An 18,135-nucleotide genomic window follows, 5' to 3' on the forward strand; every position below is an offset into this window, starting at 1 on the left:
TTGGCACCTCCTCCGGCCGCAGAGCCTGACGGGAGACAGAGCAGCGAGCGAAGGCGTCGGCCATTTTGTGGATGTTTCCTGTGGGACGCGGTGGTGGCGGTTGGGTCGGAAGAGTGAGCTGTTCTTCACGTCGTTCTTTCCTGTTTGTTTTCTCCTCTTTTGTCGATAGAGCGCAGTTATGGGTCGCAAGAAGAAGAAGCAGTTGAAGCCGTGGTGCTGGTATCCTTTGTCGGTTTGAAGTCGAGGCCAAGCGGGGGCGCCGGTTAGTGGTGACTTGTCTAGGAGAGGCCTGGCTTCGGCCTATGGCGGAGAGTGGGATCTAGGCCTCGAGGTCGGTGGTTTGGTGGTTGGACTGGGATTTGGGAAGACTTGTCAGAAAGTAGGGGCCCTGGGGCGAGAGGCTCTGGCAGTTGTGGGTCGTGGGCCTTCGTGACTCAGGAGGTTCTTGCTTTGGTGCGAGCGTTGACCCCCTGAGGCGACTTGGACCCCATCACCAAGGACAGAGTCCCCTGAGGACTCTACTGCCACACTCCGTTGTTTTGGTGACGATTCAACAAAGGGACTTTCTTCGAGTATAATACGCTGATTGACTCTGGAGGATTAGGAGAGAGCTTCCGGAGTCTGTCACCCACTTTGTTTTTTTTGGTAGAATCTGGTTTCGTAAAGGCTTCTGTTAGTCAACCCTGATTTCGAACCCCCCCCCCCTTCCCCCGTTTTTATTGCGGGGGTGGGGGGGGAGCTAGTTTCCGCGTCTCGCCCTCTGGCGCGTTAATCTTCGGGAAGTAACTGGGTGGGGTTACTTATCTTTCTACCTAGCTTTCTAGGAGTGAAAAAATACGTTTTAGCAATAAAACGTGGCGTCTTTTTTTTTCCCGGGAACGTTAATAAACTACGTTCCAATTGTTTTTATTTATTGTCTTGTACCTGAAAAAGCTTTGCTACAGAACTGAATTTATTTTTGTAATAGTTGAAAAATGGTTACAAGTTTTGTTAAAGTGCTTTTAGGAAAATCTGATTAGTGAGTTAATTCTCGGTAACAACTCTTCTGTGAGTTTAAATGAAACCTTTGGCAACATAAATTCGGAATTGCAGGCAACTTTATGGGTTTTTATAGGAAATGGTTACTTTTACTCGCAGTGAACTTATTTTCAGATTCCAAATTAGTGTTAAATTCTAAATGTAAATTCTTAATCTGATTATTATGTTCTACTTAATTGAAGTTCTGTCGATGTAAATTGTTTTTTTTTCTTTTTTTAATAAACATTGATCCCTTGCAGTTAACATCGTGCGTTTGTAAATGTTGAGAGATTGAACAGAAGTTAATTTCGCATAAATCTGGTAAACGCTGAAATTTGACGAAGCTGTATTGCCTACGGAGATGTGTTTTTTTAGGGTTGGTGAAGAGATTGTGGGCTTCCGGGACATTGAAAATTCCAAAATTAGTGGCAGGTTTATTTCTAGTTATATAATACCAAAAGCAGAGTTTGTAACAAAGTACTTTTGGTTTTAGCTGTTTCCGTTTTTAATGTTAAGTAGTGAATAGTGTTGTCTTTAATTGCATATTTATTTTCTATAAGTAATGTTATTGTGCTATATTTTTGTACCTTAACAATAGTGACCAGGTATTGTAATAGAGATTTTGATGATGAGAAGATCCTTATACAGCACCAAAAAGCAAAGCATTTTAAATGCCATATATGTCATAAGAAATTGTATACAGGACCTGGCTTAGCTATTCATTGCATGCAGGTAAGGAGTTTTTTCCTCTTACTTAATTTTACTCTATTGTAGTTTGCAAACAACATGGAGGGAAAACTTTGAATTTCTTTTTGAAACCCAAGGGTGTTTTTTTTTGTTGTTGTTCATTGCAAAAGATTGGATAAGATGACCAGTTAATTTAAAAAAAAAGGTTGTTTAGCCATGGAGAAGATAAACTATTGATTTTCTATGTTTAAAGAATTTTTATTAGTATTTACCTTTAAGTTATTGATACCTTCGTCCTAGGTTAGATATGTGACAAGCTGAAATTCCAAAATATTTTCTCAATACTTGGGCAAGAAAACAAAGATCAGAGATTTAAATTTTGTAGGCAATCTGACCAGTTCTACTCCTGTAAGAATTAGTACATAATTAACTGCCATTACTCTGCCATTGAAGAATTTTACAATCTGTTGCCTGCCTGGGGCTAGGTTTAGTTCCACCATTTATTCCATGGAAGGGTAGTATTGTGTTTCATTTAAAACTTAGGTTTTTTTTCATTTCTAAGTAGGGGGAGCTTTGTAATGTATATTTCTGAAGATCTAGTTTTATTTTTGAAGATCTGTTTTATTAAACATTTCTTCTACTTTGTCCAGAATTGCCTGAATTTTTGCATAATTGGACCCTAGAGAGACGTGAGATGAAGGAATCCCCATTGGAAATTATTGTTAGTAGGAGGCAGGGAGGTAAATTAAAACAAGATTATTGCTTCCCCAAGCTTAAAAATAAGTTTTTGTAGATCTTTCTCACTTCTCTCAAGCCAATCAGTAATTTAAAATCCATTCAGAAATGTCAGCGTCTGCTACATCCACAATTTTCCATTGTGGCAATCACTGGTTCTTAGTTGCTAAATCCTGTCTGATTCTCTTTGACTCCATGAACTGTAGCCTGCCAGGTTCCTCTGTCCTTGCAATTTCTCAGGCAGAAATACTGGAGCAGGTTGCCACCTTGAACTCAGGTGTCCTTCATTGCAGGCAAATTCTTTACTGCTGAGCCTTGAGGGAAACCCAGTCACTAGTTACCTGTGACTATTGAAAAAGAAATTTAAAAATGAAAAGTTAAATTCCTCAGTCGCATTATAGCCACATTTCCATTGCTTAGTCACATGTGACTGGTGGATGACTTGTATAGTACAGATGTAGAACTGCACCATTTACGTGAGACAGCATTGTACAATGTTTGAAGCACCATATATATAGCAGTGAATAAAATAGTCATTTTTGTGAAGTTTAGATTAACATTGTGGAGGAAAACAACCTATAAATGTTTACTTAGCCTTATGCTGATACATCGGAGAAGGCGATGGCACCCCACTCCAGTACTCTTGCCTGGAAAATCCCATGGATGGAGGAGCCTGGTGGGCTGCAGTCCATGGGGTCGCTAAGAGTTGGACACGACTGAGCGACTTCACTTTTCACTTTAATGCATTGGAGAAGGAAATGGCAACCCACTCCAGTGTTCTTGCCTGGAGAATCCCAGGGACGGGGAGCCTGGCGGGCTGCCGTCTATGGGTCGCACAGAGTCGGACACAACTGAAGTGAAGTGACTTAGTAGCATGCTGATACATGATAGAGAACTAAAACTAGGTAGAGGGGAATAGGGGCGGGCCAGAAGATAGTAAAGGCCTGAATGACAAGCTGACATCTGAACAGAGATCGAAGAGGATGAGGGAGAGATTCCAGGGAACAGCAAATGAAAAACTGTTAGATAAGGAGTATTATCCTATATTGAGGGAAGAGCAGCAATGTGCTACTTTATATAGGAGGTCTTGTCGGCTGCTGTGTTTCGTTAAGTCTGAATGAAATGGGAGGTTTTAATTGAAGTGTAACATGCTTTGGTGTACTTTGGGTCATTTTGGCTGTAAGGGTGAGAATAGACTGTAGAGTGCAGTAAGTCCTCTTTAGGAGTATTCGAGGCAAGAGGTGATGGTGACAGAGATAAGACTTTGTTGATGAGGTTAGATGTGGAACGTGAGAAAGTGAGGGGTGGAGGATGATCTAAAGGTTTTTGGCTTGAGCAGTGTGAAAAGTGAGTTGAATACAGTGGTAGTCAATTGGCCCTTGGTATTTTGGTATCACTGGGGGTTTAGCCAACCACAGTTGGGAGTCAGTTGATTGAACCCACCATCAACTGAGTGCAGAAATCCACAGATACTGGAGGGTGACTGTACTGTGCCATTTTATATAAGGGACTTGAGCACCCTTGGTATGAGGCGGGTAGTCCTGGAACCAGTTCCTCCTCAATACCAAGGGATGACCGCTGATGTGTAGAAAGCTGCGGGAAGAATAGGCTTAGAGGTGAGAATACTATATCATCTTACATTAATTTTGAATATTTTAGTGTTGAGAAGGTCGTCTTGAATATCCAGATGGAGATGGCATATAAACAGTTGAATCTACGGGTCTATAGTTTAGAGAAGTTGGAGCTGGAGATAGAAGTTTGGGAGGATACAGTAAAAGGATGGCTATTTTAAGCCATGATACTAGATGTCCTTAGAGAGTATAGATAGAAAAGAGGTTCAAGGACTCCACCTTGGGTGTCTCCCAGCATTTAGAGGTCAGATGATTAAAATAAACCAATCAAGATTGAAAAGGTAGGAAAACTAAGAGATTAGTGCCCTGGAAGCCAAATGAGGTGTTTTAAGGAGAGAGTTAAATCAAAGCTAGTGGTAGATCAAGAAAGCACAGGACAAAGATTGGTTTGATCAAAGTAGAGGTCATTGATTACTTGTCAGGAGTGCTTTCCTAGGATGAAGAAGATGAAAGGCTGATTGGAGTGCTGGCAAGAGAACATGCGAGGGAAAGGAGAGGCACTATTTGAGGGAGTTGTACTGTAAGAGAAGAGCAAAGAAATGTCATGAAAGCTGGAAGGAGATTAGTTGATAAACTATTAGTTAATGTCTTTAATTGAAATTTTCTATTTATATATTCTTATAGCAGCCTGTGACATAGGCATGGCAGTTTAATCAGACACATGCTCCAGTTTTTATAGTAAAAGATGTTTTTCCCCCTCATCACTTACAAGCGTAATGAAAACTAGTTACTGTGTCTGTGGATGTAGCTATATTTCTTTAAAGAACATAGAGATGACTTCATGTACATCATCAAGAAAAGTAACATTCTAAAAAACGTGGGGGGAAGTGATTACATCATTTATTGAGTAGCTTTATTCATGGATCTTTTAATCATAATATAATTTCTAAATTTCATTTGCATTTCAGTTTTTTAAATCTTTGAGATACTCCTCTAAGGAGAAAAAACAGTTTTCTTTACCTTTCTTCTGTTCTGTGAAAGAGTCTTAAAGGAAAAGAAAAATGTGTTACTTGGACAACTGTATCAAAGTCATTACCCTTACCCTATAAAAGTGGTTCTCAAACTTGAACATGCAAAGGAATCACCTTGAAGACTTAGATTCATGATTGTACTGAGAGTTTCTGATTCAGTAGGACTCTAATGCCCTGAGAATTTACATGTCTGTTAAGCTTCCAGTTGAAGCCAATGGTCTAGGCAAACTACTTTGACATCCTTTAACCTAAGTTAAAACATTTTGCTGAAGGAACCAAGACTGACCAGGGTTTTACCATATTGGCAGAAGTTGCTCACTGAGGGTTAGAAATGTTTGATCTAGCAAAGACTATACAGTGAAAAAAGGTCCTGAATTCTCAGTGTTATACAGTAATACATCTTAAGAACTTCTTTTTGTGATCAACCAAATACCTTCAGAGATAGTGACAAGTTCTCTGCTCTGGCAGTGTTAAGCTCCTTAGGTGACTCATTAGTTGTGGGTAATGCTAATTGTTAATGTCAGTTTTGTGGTTTGTAATTACTAGCTTGTCAAGTACATCATTGGAAATTTCAGTTTATTCTGATAGTTAATATAATAAGGCTTCATAACCATTACTTAATTCAGACTTCAAACTTCCCTGATTTGAGTAGTACTGTTACTTTATTGCTAATAATTCAAACAAGATTATAAGCTACACATTGCCAAGTGATTTTTATATACAGTTTTTTTTTTTTTTTTTAATCTTAAAAATAACCTGAGAAGTTAGGTACTAAATTAGATGAAGTAAACTGAGGCTTAGGTCAAATGATTTGCCCAAACTCTCGAAAGTTGGAGGGTTGAATTCAGTCTCACTATAGCACCAGTTACTCTTACCTTTATACTAAATGGTCTATGAGTAATTTAAAATTACTTTTTAAAAAAGACTTTCATGAGGCATTTTTGTCTATCTAATGGAAGGCTTGTGTTTTGTTTATATGGATTTGTTTGTTTTTTAATTTAGGTGCATAAAGAGACAATAGATGCAGTACCAAATGCAATACCTGGGAGAACAGACATAGAGTTGGAAATATATGGTATGGAAGGTATTCCAGAAAAAGATATGGATGAAAGAAGACGACTTCTTGAACAAAAAACACAAGGTAAAATACTAAGATAAATGCTTAATAAATAAATTTCTTAATAAAGCTTCACTAATGAGAGTATTATTACTATTTTCAAGTATAAATTTAATGGTCGGTATTAGATCTATTCGGGCTTCCCTGGTGGCTCAGACAGTAAAGAATCTGCCTGTGATGCAGAAGACCTGGGTTTGATCCCTGGGTTGGGAAGATCCCCTTGAGGTGGGCATGGCAACTCACTCCAGTATTCTTATGTGGAGAATCCCCATGGAGACAGAGGAGCCTAGCAGTCTGCAGTCCATAGGGTCGCAAAGAGTCAGACACACTGAGCGACTAAGCATAGCACAGCACATTAGATCTACTCAGAATTCCACAATTTTGAGGGTTTTTTTTTGTCTTATATTTGAAATAGATTTTATTTTGTATACATGGTATTGTTTGGATAATTTTATACATTATTTTTTTTGCTCATAACTGAATTCCAGGTAGATTTAGCAAGTGTTAAGGCCTTTAAAAATGAAGGTACCTTCTTTAGATTTATGAAATCACTAGTTGTAAATTTTTAGTACTGTATTTGACTTGGTATTTGCAGCCCTCTCCTATCCAAATGATAGAATCTTCTTTTTTTTTTTTCCTGTTAATCTGCTTTATTTTTTTAAATATATTGGAAAGCACAAATAACATTTAAAAAATTTTTGTCTGATATAAAATGTCATGATGCAACAATCACCATATGCCAGCAACCAAGTTTAAGTGGAAAAATATGATAATTGCTTTTTACTCCACTGGAGATACGAATTAGGAAAGAAAATACTTCCCTCAGTTATTTTTTTTTTTATTTTATAAATGAAAGTTTATTATATGTGAATATTGCAGTCATAATAGTCTAGATTAGATAGTGTACTAAATAATAACCTAAGAAATATTTTATTTTGGAAAGCGTTACAGGGAGGTCAGACTGCTTTGTCATAATTTACCTTTTGGAATGAAATAGGAAGCTTGTTTTGTAAAGTATAGCTGATTTAGGAAAATGATTTTTGCCTGCCATAGAATACGGAGAAAATGTTAACCTTGCTTAATACAGATTGAAAAACCATTCGAAGAGTAAAGAACAGTGTTGGCTGAATTTTTTTTTGCAAAAAAAAATTCTCAAGAGCTAGTTGCATTGAAATAAAGTTTTTAAATGTTGAATGTCTTAAACTTGATTTGTTTTTCTTTTCTTTTACTCTATGGGGAAAATTAATTGAACCTTTTTTAGCAGAGAGTCAAAAAAAGAAGCAGCAAGATGATTCTGATGAGTATGATGATGATGACTCTGCGGCTTCGACTTCATTTCAGCCACAGCCTGTTCAGCCTCAGCAAGGTTATATCCCCCCAATGGCACAACCAGGACTACCACCGGTTCCAGGAGCACCAGGAATGCCTCCAGGTAGCACCTAAGGCCTCTTACAATTTAACATTCTCAAGTCTTCATTGATACAGATTAGAAGTATTAATTCTTCCCTCTTAACTTTTTGTATGTTTTCTTTTTGGTGAAAATTCTTATTTATAGGCATACCTCCATTAATGCCAGGTGTTCCTCCTCTCATGCCAGGAATGCCACCAGTTATGCCAGGAATGCCACCTGGGTAAGAAAACTCTTTTAATTGACTTGTGAGCTGGTGCCTAGTAGTGATCTTTCTCAGCTTGGGTGTTTACATCAATTAAATGTTGTGGGTTTTTTTTTGTGTTTTTTGCTTCTAAAAGGTATGGGCTCTATTAATTATTAAACTTATCTAATAAAGAAATCTACTAATAAATTTAAGGAATATAAATTTGCCTCTGGAGAGAATAGATTTTTGGGTTTTAGGATAAATGTAGGCAGCCATCTGCTTCAATTGCATCTGATGTAATTAAAGTAGTTGGTTGTAGATTTGAGTTTTTGAGATTCAGAACTGTCCATGACACTTTGTAGTTGTGACAGAAGCAAACTCTGTAAATAATTTGTTAAGTCTTCAAGAACTAAAATGAATATGAGGTGCCCGTGCTCATCACTTTTACTTAAAAATATTGTTGGATGTGAAAGGTATACAATACACTTTCCCACTGTATTTTGAAAATCACAGTTAGATTTTGATTTTGTCATACATTTTCACAGATTGCATCATCAGAGAAAATACACCCAGTCATTTTGCGGTGAAAACATGTAAGCATCTCATTCATAATGTAATTCAGGAGGTATAATCATAATGTCATTTTTTTGTGTGTTTAATGGTATCTATTCAGTTGACTTCAAAACTTTTCTAACCTTCCTCACTAAAACTTCTAAAATTTGCAAACTGACACAGATCTCTTAAAGGAGGGAACTAAAAAACATCTGAGGAAATAGTAATAGACCCACATAAATCCTTTTCTAACTGTGCAGCTGTTTTTCCCAAACTGCTGAAAGTTATGAGACTTAGTAGAAGGGGTTGATATTTAAGAAAGAGTATACTCTTAGGTGAAATTACATGCTCTATTATGGAAAGTAATTGAATTTTCTTTAATAAAACCTATATATAGAAATTATTCTGTTTGAGTCCTAAATCAAAAATTCACAAAACTTGTAACTTTTAAAGTGAATTGGACACTGATATTTGAAGGTGAGCTCTTCTAAGGAAAGGAAAATACATATGGGTTATGCTTTTAAGTCCTGGTTTAGTGTTAGGAACTTTCTACATAAAAAGTAGAGACTGAGTTTAGTTTTGGTTATCTTTCGTTTTGATGGTAGTTTATGTGTGTGCATCCCCAGATAAAGAAATCTTCACTCCATAGAATACACTATTTTTTCTTTTTGAAAAAAAATCTGACAGCTCTAAACTGGAGGGTTCTTTTTAAGGGGGGAGGTTTTTGGTTTTGTTTTCATTTTTTAATTTATATTCTGTGGATATATTCCAAGTGAGACAAAAAATGATTTTGTTTTCCAGTTACACATTTTAGATAAGGCCTCTTGTTTTTAAGAAGAGTAAAATATTTGTTCTCAATAACTTTAAATGTATTAAAATATTCTTTTAACAGACACTGAATTTTTTCACCCCTATTCTACTGGTAAACCAGAGAGTTTGCTGGGTTTTAGGGGATTTATTTTGATAGGATTGTTTTAGTGTGTTGTATGTTCTTTCACTTTGATAGATTTCAATATTAGAGGTCAAATTCAAGTCTTTATTGTTGTTTCAGGCTTTTAGCTAGAATATTTTCTAATGTTTTATGCTGTTAATTAACTTTAGTTGTCTCTTGAAATTTGCTTTCTAATAGAATGATGCCAATGGGTGGAATGATGCCACCTGGACCGGGAATACCACCTCTGATGCCTGGTATGCCACCAGGTATGAAATGTTAGTTTCCTTTTTAATATGACATATAAAAATATGACATGTTTTATTCTTAAGTATTTTGAATAACAGATTTATGAGCGTTGGTACAATGTGATTTTGAATTTTCTATGGGTTAGTAACTTCTTTTAAAATTACTGTGAGAAATGTGTTTTTTTGTTTTGTTTTTTTTGAAGTAGATGGTAAAAGTATGAGTCACTGAGCTTGTGACTTAAGAGTGGTTATATATATTAGGACTATTTTAGACAAGTAATGGAGACCCTTAGCAAGTAACAGAAAAATCCAACCCTAAGTGGTAGATTTGGCGACTATGGTGATAACAAGAACCCATACTTTCTTAAATTTGCCCCTTTGCCAGCCTTAGCTTTTGTTCCTCAGACATGTTACTCAGTAGTTCGAAGATGACTCAGGCAAGAAAGGATGCTTTTATTTCTTTTACTTTATGGCAAAGTAACTTTCTAGCCTCTTAGATATCATTTGCCAGAAAAAGTCTAATGGACCCCCTAGGTACAAGGAAGCCTGCAAATTAATTAAAATATCTTGACTTTTTAGTCTATAATGTGAGGGGATGGGATTTGGTTAGCCCAGGAAATAAGTGTGCCACAGAGGTTTTCATGAGACTCTCTCGATCTGTTGCCTAGTTTTTTAATCCTAGCACGTTTGATTTGCAATCCATAACATTCACATGTATTCAAGTGATAGTATAAAAGGAACAGGAAAAATAAAGCAGCAGCAAAATTTGAATCATAGCTAGTGCAATCATTAATTTTGAGGCGGCAACTTCACATACATTATGATCTGAGACAACTTTAGACCTTTAAAGGAATAAAGAAAAATAATCTATTCATTTGGTAATGGGAAGTCAGTAAGTTTTAAATAATTACTTTGAGGCACTTGAAAGAATGGCTAGTGGTGCATTTAGGAAAATGTATGTACTTTGGCCACCTCATGCGAAGAGTTGATTCATTGGAAAAGACCCTGTTGCTGGGAGGGATTGGGGGCAGGAGGAGAAGGGGACCACAGAGGATGAGATGGTTGGATGGCATCACTGATCGATGGACGTGAGTCTCAGTGAACTCTGGGAGTTGGTGATGGACAGGGAAGCCTGGCGTGCTGCGATTCATGGGGTTGCAAAGAGTCGGACACGACTGAGCGACTGATCTGATCTGATGTATTATTTAAAGGAGTAATTTCTTTTCTGGAATAATTTTTATGGGTATATGACCTATTAATAGTTTTTATTGCAGTTTGCATTAGAGTTCTGGAAACATCTATTAGATGATTGAAATAATTCTATATGTTTGAAAATTTTATTGCATTAGTAATATCAATAGGCCTAATTGTCGATCTGCCTATATACAGGTTTTCTCGTGGTTATCTTTAACGTCTAAAAATTTTAAAGAGGAACAAAGTCATAGAGAAAGTTGGAGGCAGAATTGTTCCAAGTGGCAAACGCCTAGGTTGTCTGAGCCTCTTTGAGTTCAGCAGTCAAAGAGTTAGTAATTTTACAGTATAGGGTTTTTTGTTTTCTTTTTTTTTTTTAATTTAATTGGCTACAAGTTTTTTTAATTCTCTGCAGGTATGCCCCCTCCTGTTCCACGGCCTGGAATTCCTCCAATGACTCAAGCACAGGCTGTTTCAGCTCCAGGTATTCTTAACAGACCACCTGCACCAACAGCAACAGTTCCAGCTCCGCAGCCTCCAGTTACTAAGCCTCTTTTCCCCAGTGCGGGACAGGTAAGGTGAAACTCTTGAAAAAGGAGTGCATTAATATTTTAAGGTAAAGTGCAGTTTACTGAAATCCTTCAGTTTGTCATAGGTTATTTAAGTATTTCCTAATCTTTTTAATATAATTTATTAATTATACTAAGGAGTGGCCTATTCTCTCCCATGTTTGCACACATTGATTTCCTCTACTCATAAACAATTAACTGAAACCAGAGAATAGTGTTGTATGTTGTTTTTTCATAGTAATTAATGCTGGTTACTCTTCACTTTATTAGAAATGAAAATTTAATTTCTGAGAGCTTAAATAAAAATGTTAACTCCTCTTCTACATAATGAGCTCTGGGTAGAATGAAACCAAAGACAAAAATGTAAAATCCTAAAAGCGTAGCAAATTATTTTGGGGCTCTTACTTTAATCTAGAATTGTTAAACAATGTTGCACTGTTGTAGGAAGGGCATCATTTAATGGATTTTGACCTAGTAACACTGGTATTTCCTATTGGTCTTTTTTTACCCCTCACCAGAACTCAGAAGCAGAAGATTATTTTATATGTAGTATGTATGTAATGGTTGTTAACCCAGTTTCATTCTGAATTAGGCAGGTGTGTTTAATTCATTCAGAATTCAAAAGATCAGGATGTATGTTCTTTATTGTTCACCTTAAAATGATCCATTAAGATATTTTCTTTTTTTCAACTCTTTCCTATTTGTAGTTAAAAGGCACTTTTTAAGTGCCCTTTAAAACATATTATGTTTTTGAGGTTGGGGGTGATCTGGTTTTTTTTGAGAGATGTTATTAAACTTTTGGCAAATACTGTTACTGAGAAAATTGAAGTAATGCATCATAATTCTCAGTTTAAGGTATCAGTTTTGAAATACCATAGTGCCGAACACCTTAGGTTTAGGTGGAAGAAAAAACTCTGGTTAATTAGATTTATTGGTACAGAATTAAAGTTTTTTTGAAGCTCATACTGTCACTCTGTTTATTGCAAATGCATTAACTGCCTACCTCTATATATAAAACAGTTTTGATGGCATTGTATTTTGCATTTACAGAAATGCAATCTATACTGGAAAAAAAAGTCTACCACGTGGCTTATTTTCACCCATTTGTTTGGAGACTTTTCATTGTTTCCTTTCTTTTATGCTACAGATGGGGACACCTGTAACAAGCTCAAGTACAGCTTCATCCAATTCAGAAAGTCTGTCTGCATCTTCTAAAGCTCTGTTTCCTAGCACAGCACAAGTACGCAGGAAGTTGCAGTTTAAAATTGTTAAAATGGCTTTATAACTTAACCCTTTGGACCCTACTTTAAAACTTAAATCTTATCCCAAAAATATATTATTTAATTTTTTTAAAATAAAATTAATGGCTTATAAAGCAATGGTATTTGAAAAATTGAACCACATACTAATAGAAAAAAATGTACCCCAAACTCCTATGGCTCTAAAGGGTTAAAAGCATGTAAGCAGTAAGTGCATTATAGTGGCCAATGATTAGCTTGATGCATGAGTAAGCTATTCTGTTTTATGCTGTTTAATGCATCACATATAACCTAAGGAAATTGAGTACTCTGCATTTGGTTCTAAAAATTGGCCTAATTTACATGTTTCAGATGCATAGTGTTACAGAAAGTAACAAATTTATTACTGGTAACTTTATGTTAAAAGCTCTACTGAATCCTTTTGTCCATCATAATCATACAGACATTGTTAATTGAGCGGACATTGTATTACTATATAAAGAATACTTGTGAAGGCCATATCTTTAATGTGTCACCATTGATAATTGTTTATGGTAGACTTAGTAACTGAAATTTATGCCAACATTTTTTTGTATTCTATAATTTGACTTTTTGTTTGGTACATCAATTTTTTAAAAATAATTTAGAGTAATGAAAATTGAACATGTTATTTCATGATACAATACAGTATTTCATCAGTTAGGAATAATACAAAGCTTTGTAAATTAAGTAATTTTCGGTGAGGAGACATGCTGTCAGAGAAATTACATAAGCAGTCTTGTTTCTTGTTTCCCCTGCTGTGTTTTAGATGTGCTTTGATTCAGCATCTTTCAATATTATATGTTACCTTAAATTTTGTGGATCATGATGTTAACTTAGTTATCATTTAAAATTTTGTCCTTTATTGAATGTTAGTGTATTGTTTTTAAGTTAAATTGGTAGTAGATAAATTCAGTTTTGAGTTTTGAGGTTTTATTGATGAAAGATTGTTTTACAGGCTCAGGCAGCTGTCCAGGGACCTGTTGGTACAGATTTCAAGCCCTTAAATAGTACCCCTGCAACAACTACAGAACCACCAAAGCCTACATTCCCTGCATATACACAGTCTACAGCTTCAACCACTAGTACAACAAATAGCACTGCAGCTAAACCAGCAGCTTCCATAACAAGTAAGCCTGCTACACTTACCACAACCAGTGCAACCAGTAAGTTGATCCATCCAGATGAGGATATATCACTGGTAAGTTGTTTAAAATTTTTTACTAGCAGAGTTTGATTGAGTACTATTGTAGCAACTTGTTCATTTGAAAAAATTTTAATTTGTGTACCAATGGTCTTACAGTCTGATTGAATGCCAAGTAATTTTTGCCATTTGAATTTTTTATTCTTACCATTCTAACTTCACAAAACTAGGTGAATATTGCATATTTTGATCTTAGATCCAGTCCCCCTCCCCTAACACTATGTCTAAAAGAAGGTAGTGAGTTGGGTTCTTACTCTTAAAAATTAGTTTAGTTGGACATAAACTTGTAAATGAATTGAAGAAGCAGTTAAGTGTGAGATAGAATCTGCAGATTGTTTGCTCTACATACACCTTGATTACGGTTTCTTGCTGAAGCAATTTATAATTCCTGGATAGTTGTTCAAACATAACATACTTCAAATATAAAAATAGATGATGTTTTCTTAACGCATCAAGGTTTTAAGTAGTTGGATTGATTTGTGTTGTGAAAGTAACTGGAATGTAAGAGTACATTTAAAAATGACTATAAAGACTTTAGATTCTTGCCTTCATGCTTAACAACTCTCTGTGTTCATATGTTTCACATCTCACATATTTTTATTCCTAGGAAGAGAGAAGAGCACAGTTACCTAAATATCAACGTAATCTTCCTCGACCAGGACAGGCTCCCATTGGTAATCCACCTGTTGGACCAATTGGAGGTATGATGCCACCGCAGCCAGGCATCCCACAGCAACAAGGAATGAGACCCCCAATGCCACCTCATGGTATTCTTCTTTTTTACGTTTTTTTATTCAGTATACACACAAAACAAATTTATATGCAAAATACATTACATTTAAAAGTACGGTGCACAGACTGAACCTATCTTTTTGTGTTTTAAATGTGTTTTTTAGGTCAGTATGGTGGTCATCATCAAGGCATGCCAGGTTACCTTCCTGGTGCTATGCCACCATATGGGCAGGGACCGCCAATGGTGCCCCCTTACCAAGGTGGGCCTCCTCGACCTCCGATGGGAATGAGACCTCCTGTAATGTCTCAAGGTGGCCGTTACTGATCTTACTTCATCCAGTCTAATAGGTTTGGAGATTAAACCTTTTCTCAACTTGTGCTGTTTAAATAGCCAAGCTTCCGTCAATAAGGCGTCATTGTGACTTTAACAAAAACATTATCTTCCCACATACCAGGAACTATTGGACATTTATTTTACATGGGAAAATTTATTTGGAATAATAAAGCAGGAACTTTTCCTGAAGTTGCAATTTATACTGTATGGCTTCTTTTTCATGTTTCATCTAGGTTTTTAGAAGTGAAGTATAGTAAATTTGGTTCGTTATATTGTGAAGGCGCTGGAATTACATGAACATACCACCTTAATAAAGGCAAGTTCTGTAAGCTTACATTGCTATTTGTAAAGTTATGCCTTCACAGCATTTCAGATGCTGTTGGACTTCATGTCCCCAACCTAGCTTGGTGAGGGCTGTAACTGTCTCCAAGTACCTGTACATTGGAAGTCTGAATGTGTAACAATATTTAATGTATTTAGAGTTCCTCATGTTGCAGGGTTTAAGAAATCTGACCCTCCAAGGTCATGTGACTTTTCTGTACTGTTAAACTTCATTGTAATAAAATGAGAGAAAAATTTATGCCTTTTTATTCATAACCCAGCTGTGGACCACTGCCTGAAAGGTTTGTACAAATGCATGCCAGAGTAGATGTCCACATAATAAAATTCGTAGTTACCAATGCAATTTTGATATATCATTGGATTCTGTCATTGAATTGTAGGTTGTTCGTTAGCTGCATGTTTAACTGGATAGTGTATGTGGAATTGTATGTTAATCCTTCAGTTGACAAAAAACTTAGAGAGATATATATATATGGGTCATTATATGAGTATGAAATCTTTATATTGTGTCACCCTTCTACCCCCTTGGTGTCAGTACATGTTAGATATCATAGAGACTTAAAATGTAAATCCTGATATTCCCTTCTTCCTGCTGCTGATGTTTAGAGCCTAGTGCCAGACCCATTCATTTCCTTTTGATTATATTTGAAACTGCAGTACTGAGTGGACCTCAGAAGCTTTTCAGGTGCAAAATTCTAGAAGCTTAGGTGCATGCAGTAATAGCCTTTTGTGCTGTTAATGACTGGTATGTATTCTAAGTGTAATTATGGGAATCTGAATGTGCCTCTGTTAAGATGGTTAACAGATGGATTTGAAATTTTTTACTATGTTCCTGGAAGATTTCATTATTTCTTTGATTAAATGGCTGCCTTCTGTTATTAAGCCTAAATGGCTTTTTGCTGTTAACCTTTTCGTCCTTGGAAATTTGAATGTTAAAACTGTTCTGTGGAGAACTTTTCTGTAGAGATGACTGCTATTATTCAGTATCTTGTGTTGCAAGTCTCATAATAATAGCTTGTTGACCACTTTTTGGCATCTATTTTTAAATCTTTTATAGAATACTTTTATGATTATTTAAGTATCAAATGACCTGTACAAAGTATAATTATTAATATTATGAACTCAAGTTTAGTTTTCCTTGATACAAAGTTAAAAGACAGCTAAAAAAATAACATTTCTCTATAACCTTATGTGGAGGTGTAGGTATCAGACAGAATCTGAAGTTTTGTTTAAAAAAAAAAGTTTAACCATGTAACAAAATACTAAAGGATGTTTTAATTATCATAAAAGAGTCTGTATATAAGTGACAAGTAAAGTCATTGATTTAAAGAAAACACTGAATATTACAAAACTGAGTGCCATTTGTTTTGCTCCAGTGGTGTTATAGCTCCTGTGCTATTTATCACCAGGAAAGCATTTCTTTCTCTACCCCTTTTCTTAACCAGCGCCTATCTACCTAGATAGTTTTGGAATTATCGTGTACTTCTTTGGAAGTACGTATATCATACTGCCAAGAAAGACCTGTGTTGAGAATCTTTAAGGTCAAGATGGCATAATTTAAATTTAGAATTATTAAATAGGAAATGTTTTCTCAGACCAAATAGCTCCCAAGCATTTCATGTACAGGGTTATCAACAAACCAGGAATGGATGATAGCAATGGGGCAAAGGGGGCAGGAAGAGGGTAAAAATGGGTTAGTAATGTTTCAAAAAATTTGCAAAGCTTCATTTGCATTTAATTCAAAGAAAACTAATATATTGAGGTTGCTTTCTGAGATCCATGAAGAGAAAACACTAGTACTTTTGAATAAGGGGTAGAATTCTAATTAGAAGTTATTTTAAAATGTTATGCACAGCACTTAGGCACATCATCTCTTGTGTTTGTATGTATATGGCTCAGATGGTGCCCATTTGGTATATTTAATGTGTAATTTGTGCATGCATCAGAGCATAATAAGCTTCTAGAACATAACCTTTTACCTGACTGCTTCTGGGGTCCATATTATGGTTCAGTAATGAGTGGAACAACTTATGTTGAAGTAATTTTAACTCTTTGACTTAACTGTCTTAAATAATGGATGGAGTTCAGTTTAAGTAAACTTCATCTGCCCTCAGAGAAGACAGCTTTGGGGACCCAGTTATATACAAGCAGGCATTGTGATTAACATAATTTAGGAGGTTGTCAGATTAATGAGACTGCCATCTTTGGCTCTAGCATACATCCATTGTCACCACTTGAAAAAAAAAAAAAGAACCACCATTTTTGTCTGGCACTAGTTTCTATTATGTAGCTTTTACTACTGTATGACAGTAACAAGGCCAGCAGGTGAGGATCAACTTTTGAGTGACTGCTGGAATATCATTTGACTTGAATTCTTACTGTCTTAGCAATCTCTCACACATTTACCAATTAGAAATGGGGTAAATATTCTTTGAGCCCTCCTATTCCACTGATCAAGTTACATAATTGAACTTAAACTCAGTTTAATTAAATTTAGTTATTTGTGGGGGTGGGGGAGAGTCCCAATAAAAGTATGGACTCAGAATGGAATTACAGTGGACAATAGATTTTTTTTTTTAAAGAGCTACTCCTTTTTTCCTATGCTTGCTTGATCATTGGGATTTTTTTTAATGCATGTCTTTTAAATTAATTGGGTAATGTTTTTCTAAAATAAAAATTTTCTTCTTCCTATAGCCCTGCCATAGGACAGGCTGAGGCTGAGTCTCAGTGTTGCCCTGTTCAGTCTGAGGCAAGTGGGATTTATTTTATTCCTTATAGGGGCTTTCACAGCTTTATGGCTGTTGGATATTCATGTCCCCAAACTTGCAGCAAGTTTGGTGAAGGCCCCTAAATTTAATTAAATTTAGGGTTTTTATACTCTTTTGGCAGAGAAGGCTCTATATTCACGTTTGACTGTGGTGTTAATAAACAAAATATTTGACATGTAATTTGTGTTACATAATACTTAACAGCCTCAGTAAAGCTGGTATTACTTACATTGA

The 18,135-nt window shown here is 35.9% G+C and overlaps 1 protein-coding gene across 10 annotated transcripts; it reads left to right on the forward strand.

Moving 5' to 3' along the window:
* The first annotated feature begins 36 nt into the window (after positions 1–36).
* On the forward strand, positions 37–15,476 carry ZNF207 (zinc finger protein 207). Of its 10 annotated transcripts, none has more exons than XM_025281055.3 (12): positions 37–219; positions 1,623–1,749; positions 6,044–6,182; positions 7,420–7,590; positions 7,714–7,789; positions 8,299–8,346; positions 9,435–9,514; positions 11,091–11,248; positions 12,392–12,484; positions 13,480–13,722; positions 14,333–14,492; positions 14,622–15,476. In XM_025281055.3, the coding sequence occupies exons 1-12, from the start codon at positions 179–181 to the stop codon at positions 14,780–14,782; spliced, it is 1,497 nt and encodes a 498-aa protein (XP_025136840.1). In that variant the 5' UTR covers positions 37–178; the 3' UTR covers positions 14,783–15,476. The 10 variants fall into 10 exon arrangements, with proteins under 10 accessions (XP_025136840.1, XP_006059481.1, XP_006059476.1 ...); XM_006059419.4 differs by having other exon boundaries at positions 9,435–9,505; XM_006059414.4 differs by having other exon boundaries at positions 7,423–7,590.
* The last annotated feature ends 2,659 nt before the right edge of the window (positions 15,477–18,135 follow it).

The sequence above is a fragment of the Bubalus bubalis genome, chromosome 3, assembly GCF_019923935.1.
Source record: "Bubalus bubalis isolate 160015118507 breed Murrah chromosome 3, NDDB_SH_1, whole genome shotgun sequence".
Taxonomy (NCBI): Eukaryota; Metazoa; Chordata; class Mammalia; order Artiodactyla; family Bovidae; genus Bubalus; species Bubalus bubalis.